We start from the raw sequence: 6,000 nt of genomic DNA, 5'->3' as shown, positions 1-6,000 counted from the left end.
ATAGCCACAGCCTTCCACTTGGATACACTGCGTCCTCATCGATTGGTTGGACAAGATTGCCTCTCCCATTGGATGAATCTCAAGCTGCATGGATAATGTTCATTTAAATGATGTGCATAGAAAGACTGACGTTATCTACATGGAGTCTGCAAGTCACAGACTCGACAATGGCTACTAAGGTAATCACATTAGCAATACACAACTACAATACAATGGTTACTGGAAAAGTCTGGAGAACAATACGTCTGGCTTTCAGTGGCCAACACAATTACATGAGTCAACAAGAGTCTTGTAGAAACAATGAGGGACTTATCCCCCGTCTATAAACAATCTATCATCCTGTCTGGCTGAATTTTAAGAAGCTTTAACCCATGAGAGTCCATGTCGTCACACCATCTATAGGGGCCATGGGCAGCACACATGGGGGCCATATCAAACACAGGGGATGTGTGCCATCTATAGGGGCCATGGGCAGCACAGGGGGACGTGTCCCAGCACAAGGGGGCTATATTCAATATAAGGGGGCCATATCCAGATTAAGGGGGGCTAATTCTAGGATGGGGGCTATGAGGGACATATACCCTATATGATTTGTTAGACGGACACTGGCATAAGATGGACCCCATTTAACATTAAAAAAAAAAAATATCTTTTCCTTCACCAAATTTGGGGGTGCGTCTTATAAAGCGAAAAAAATACGGTAAGTATTCTTTTTGCCTTTTGCTAAAATTTATACACCAAATCTGCATCTTCTGGCAAAAAATGCAGCAATATTGCATTACCATTTGATCACGTTTTGATGCATTTTTCTGCCAAGTGGTGCAGATTTGGTGCAAGAATTTGCAGAAAAATGCTACAACTCCTGGAAAAATACAACATTTTTTGTGCGATTTTCTGCCAATAGATGCAGATTTGGTGTAGGGATGTCTGCACCAGATTTTTTGGTGCAGAAATCTGGTGCAGAAATTTCTGCACCAAATCTGCATCTCCTGGCAGAAAAAGACACAAAAACTGTGTGGTTCGTGTTTTTTTAATGAGCTGCAGATTTGTTGCTGAAATTTATACACCAAATTCATGCTCCAAATCTGGATCTTCTGGCAAAAAAAAACATATCAAAACATGATGCGGTAGTGATGCCTTTTTCTGCCAGAAGATGCAGATTTGGTGCTGGAATTTGCAATATAAGTTTCAGCACCAAATCTGCATCACTTGGCTTTAAAAAAAACAAAACAAACAAAAAAAAAAGCTGTATGCTCTCATTAACCCCTTATTACCATGATTGACGCTGCACCAAGGCAATCGGGACGTGTTGAGTAAAGCACTGGGATTGTCGTATCAAATGGATGCGACAATTTAGCGATGGCTGCAGGCTGCTATTTTTAAAAGCTGGTTGGGCCAAATAACTATAGGTTTCCCCAGCCTGAGAATACCAGCCCCCAAGTGTCTGCTTTATCTTGGCTGAGTATTAAAATTCCGGGGAGGACCGCATGCTTTTTTTTTTTTAAATATATATTATTTATTTAAAATGATTTAAAAAGCCAAATGCAATTCATCTTATTTTGATACACAAGCAAGATATTGCACACAGCTGGGTCAGCAGTCTGTAGCAGTGGGCTTTATCTGTGCTTGGTATCAATATATGGAGGGACCCTATGTCATTTTTTTCTTAATTTATTTCTTTTTTTACACAACTTTAGGGACACAAAACAGCACGTGTGATTCCAACCAATCCTAGATGCTGTCAGAGAGGGTTGGGGGTGCGGTATGACTGCAATCAATGGTCAGAACTCACAGTGGCCAAAGATAGCAGTGAATATGCAAGAGGGATAATGAGCAAATCCGGAAGTAGTGTTACAGCTTCTGGGAAACTCTGTAAGTATAACTGTCCTGCTTTATTCCTTATTTTCTACCTTTTGCAGCCCCCTACACCATTTTGTAACAAGTTTTGCCTCTCATTGAATCCAATGGGGTTTGGTATGTTCGTCGAACTGCTCGGTGAAAACCTGGTGATTTGGCGAACCCGAACCTAACAAAACCTTGAAAGGTTCGCTCATCTCCACTTACTAGTTAAGTGATCTTTGCCATCCTCAAGATGACAAAATTTTGGTCTTGCCAAAGCCAGGAAAGATGTAAACTTAACAGGTTCATACTGGCCTATATCTTTTGACAACAGATGTCAAGATAATAGGAAAACTACTGGCCAAGAGATTGAATATATTATTATCCTCTATCATAAATCAATATTTGTCTGAAAAACCCGCCTCTATAAATATTAGACGTTACCCAATCTGATTCTGATCCCATCGGATAACTATGGCCATAACAAGGCCATACTCTCCTTGGACACTCCATAAGAAGGATGATGGTGTTGAGTGTTCCTACCTATAATTGTAAATAAATCACATTTATAGGTTTGGTCAGAGACCCCAACATTTGTTTGTTAGTGTATGTAAGAGAAATGACACTGAACACACACGGTAAAACTACGGTAGGACATTTATTGTTCCTTGCACAAAGATTAATAACATTTAGATTTATTGAGACGAACCCTCCAACAAATGTGATTAACAAAGTCCTACGTCTTACAGGACCGGATGAGAAAGTGATTTATTCTAAAAAAAACCACTAGAAACAATTATAAAAAAAACAAACAAAAATCTGGCCACGATGGCTGGATACTTTTACAAGATTTTTAGAATGAAACAAGGTCTTTGGAGTCACTGATCTTGTTGATCTAAAGAGCGTTTGAGAATAATAGAAACTTCCTAAATATAAGGACCTTGTCTGATCGATATGTCATTGTATAGGGAACTATGGAGGTAGCGCTATTCTTCTGTATAAAATGTGATGTTGCTGTAGCCCTAATTGTGAATAGGAGGAAGGGAGAAATATGGGGGTATTTTATTGCCATTTTTTTTTAACATTTGTAATAAAAATAAAACTATTTAAAAATACGTCTTTCCACCATTTTGTATGTGTTCTCTAATAATGCAATTTGGATGCCAAAAAAGAATAAAAAAAAAAAAATAATAATTCATCGAACATTTGTTCAAAAACCTTGTTTGGAGAAAAACCTATATTGAAGCTACTTTATTGCCAAAAAAGTGAGGATTGGTAATCCCAAATTCCTCCATTTCATGGTTACAATTGCTATAGCCAGCTTTACAGGGGCTGTCCCAGGAACAAAGAACATTTTGATCAATAGATCTTGGAATAAATATGTTTCATAATTAGCTGTTAAAAATAATGTGCCCATGCTGATTCTGTGGGGTAAAACATTTCCCTGCCTATATTAAGCAATGTTTTGTCTCAGAGAAAGCAGCAGCTGTGATTCTATGCTGTCCTGTCTGTATACCCTTTTGTTTCCTACCCTACCCAGGAGGTGTAATATATTATCAAGTCATATTCCTGCACGGTCAACACATCCATTACACATGACATAGCAGGGGCACAAAAATAAAGATTATATCATCACAGGAACATTATAATGTTATCCTGGCTATTTTATGCCATACTGAGGTTATAGGATGAGCCGACCTCTGCTCCAGCAAAACATAAATAAGAAAATGTGGTAGGACCAATAAATGAATACCAATAGTCTAGTATATTTGGAGTGTGTGAAGAATTTTGCAAATGTTCATTATACATGGGATTTATTGGACACCAAGGATAAATGTCAAATATGAATAATAAAAGGTTTCCTGAGTGTCCTAAGTGTAGGATTAAAATAGCAACACCTATGATATGTTATGATTATGCTGTATTGGGGCATACTCACCATGGCTAGTCATTTAAGAAAAACTAGATCACACCAGATGTTCCAACCAATAAGGAAAGGTTTGTATATTTAGAAAGTCATTTGCAATTTGATCATGGTTATTGTGCCAATATCAATATAATAAAGACATTTGTTCAGACATTGAGAATATAGCTTTTTTCCCCTATATCTCTTCTCTCATGTTTAACAAGGTTCAGATTATCTGTAAAACATCTCCCACATGTTAAACATCTAATACAGTCTCTCCTGTGTGAATTTTCTGGTGTCTAACAAGACCTTTTTTCAGGTTAAAACATGTCCCACAATCAGAACATGAATATGGCGTGTCCCTTGCATGAATTTTCTGGTGTCTAACAAGACCTTTTTTCTGTTTAAAACATTTCCCACAATCAGAACATGAATATGGCTTCTCCCCAGTGTGAATTTTCTGGTGACTATCAAGACCTTTTTTCTGGTTAAAACATTTCCCACAATCAGAACATGAATATTGCTTCTCCCCAGTGTGAATTTCCTGGTGACTAACAAGACCTTTTTTCTGGTTAAAACATTTCCCACAATCAGAACATGAATATGGCTTCTCCCCAGTGTGAATTTTCTGATGTTTTACAAGATTGGATTTTCCATTAAAACATTTCTCACATTCAGAACATGAATATGGCTTCTCCCCTGTATGAATTCTCTGGTGAACAACAAGACTTTTTTTCTCTGTAAAACATTTCCCACAATTTGAACATGAATATGGCTTCTCTCCTGTATGAATTCGCTCATGAATAACAAGATTTGTTCTATGGCTAAAACAGCTCCCACAATTTGAACATGAATATGGCTTCACTCCTGTGTGAATTCTCTGATGTATAACAAGACTTGTTCTGTATCTAAAACAGTTTCCACATTCTAAACATGAATATGGCTTCTCCCCTTTGTGAATTCTCTGGTGCATAACGAGATTTGCTTTCTGGATAAAACATTTTCCACATTCAGAACATGAATATGGCTTCTCCCCAGTATGAATTCTCTGGTGAACAACAAGACTTCTTTTCCCTGTAAAACATTTCCCACAATCTGAACAGGAATATGGCTTCTCTCCTGTGTGAATTCTCTGATGTATAACAAGATTTGTTCTGTATCTAAAACAGTTCCCACATTCTAAACATGAATATGGCTTCTCCCCTTTGTGAATTCTCTGGTGTATAATGAGATTTGCTTTCTGGATAAAACATTTTCCACATTCAGAACATGAATATGGCTTCTCCCCTGTATGAATTCTCTGGTGAACAACAAGACTTCTTTTCTCTGTAAAACATTTCCCACAATCTGAACATGAATATGGCTTCTTCCTTGTGTGAATTTTCTGCTGTTTAACAGGATTTGATTGATTTGCAAAAGTTTTCTCACATTCTGGACATGAATATGTTTTTTTCAGTGTGTGAATTCTCTTCTGTTTAGCAAGATTTATGTTGTCTTTAAAATATTTCTTACATTCTGAACAAGAAAATATTTCCTCCTCGGTACAATTTTTTTTAAACTCTATAAGGGACAATCTTTTTCCAAATTCTGTACTTGAAAATGGCTTCTTTGCTTTAAGAGCACTTTTCTTCTTATTATTCCTAATAGTCTGTGACGAATCAGAAGATTGGACTTGTTTAAAAGGATCAGATGATAGATCTTCACTGTGAAAGGATGAAGGAATATCTGGAAAAATAGATTTTATTTCGATTGTTTCTTGTGTGATATTAAAGTCATCAGATTTAACAAATGAAGATGTCTGTTGTCCCTCTGATCTCCTAGTACCATCATCTGCCAAGAATGAAAAAAATATTCTTGAATAAAAGCTTAAACATTTTTTAAAAATTTTTCTACATAAAACATTGTTAGAAATCTCAATTCAGTAACATAAAAACAGTTCCCAAAGTAACAGTATACCTTAAACCATGAGTTGGTAGATCATGATATTATGCTGCCTTTGTTAATTTGCCTCACAAATAGAGATGATCGATCCTGCCAATGATCAGATTGGATTTGTTCAGGATCCTCAATCCCGCCTTAGATCATGATCAGATTGTCGATTCTAGCCAAACCCATTATATGCCATGGTAGGCAACAGTGATGTATTGTAAATGGTGTAGGAGAATGAAAACAAAAGAAAAAAAAGGGTGTAAGCAGTACAGACTTATCAAGTCTCCCTGCAGCTGCAACACAACTTTTGGGTTTAACAATTATCT

The 6,000-nt window shown here is 36.9% G+C and overlaps 1 protein-coding gene across 1 annotated transcript in view; it reads right to left on the bottom strand.

The window, feature by feature from the left end:
* Nucleotides 1–2,478: 2,478 nt before the first annotated feature.
* The window catches only part of LOC142312034 (uncharacterized), a 42,032-nt gene continuing 38,510 nt past the window's right edge, over nucleotides 2,479–6,000 (bottom strand). The window contains 2 exon segments of the mRNA XM_075350904.1: nucleotides 2,479–4,016; nucleotides 4,019–5,575. Of these exon segments, the coding sequence (XP_075207019.1) occupies nucleotides 3,913–4,016; nucleotides 4,019–5,575 (1,661 nt within the window). The 3' untranslated portion in view covers nucleotides 2,479–3,912.

This window comes from Anomaloglossus baeobatrachus, chromosome 5 (genome assembly GCF_048569485.1).
Source record: "Anomaloglossus baeobatrachus isolate aAnoBae1 chromosome 5, aAnoBae1.hap1, whole genome shotgun sequence".
Lineage (NCBI taxonomy): Eukaryota > Metazoa > Chordata > Amphibia > Anura > Aromobatidae > Anomaloglossus > Anomaloglossus baeobatrachus.
Note: the sequence above shows the minus strand (reverse complement) of the source record. Positions and strands in the feature narration are given on the sequence as shown.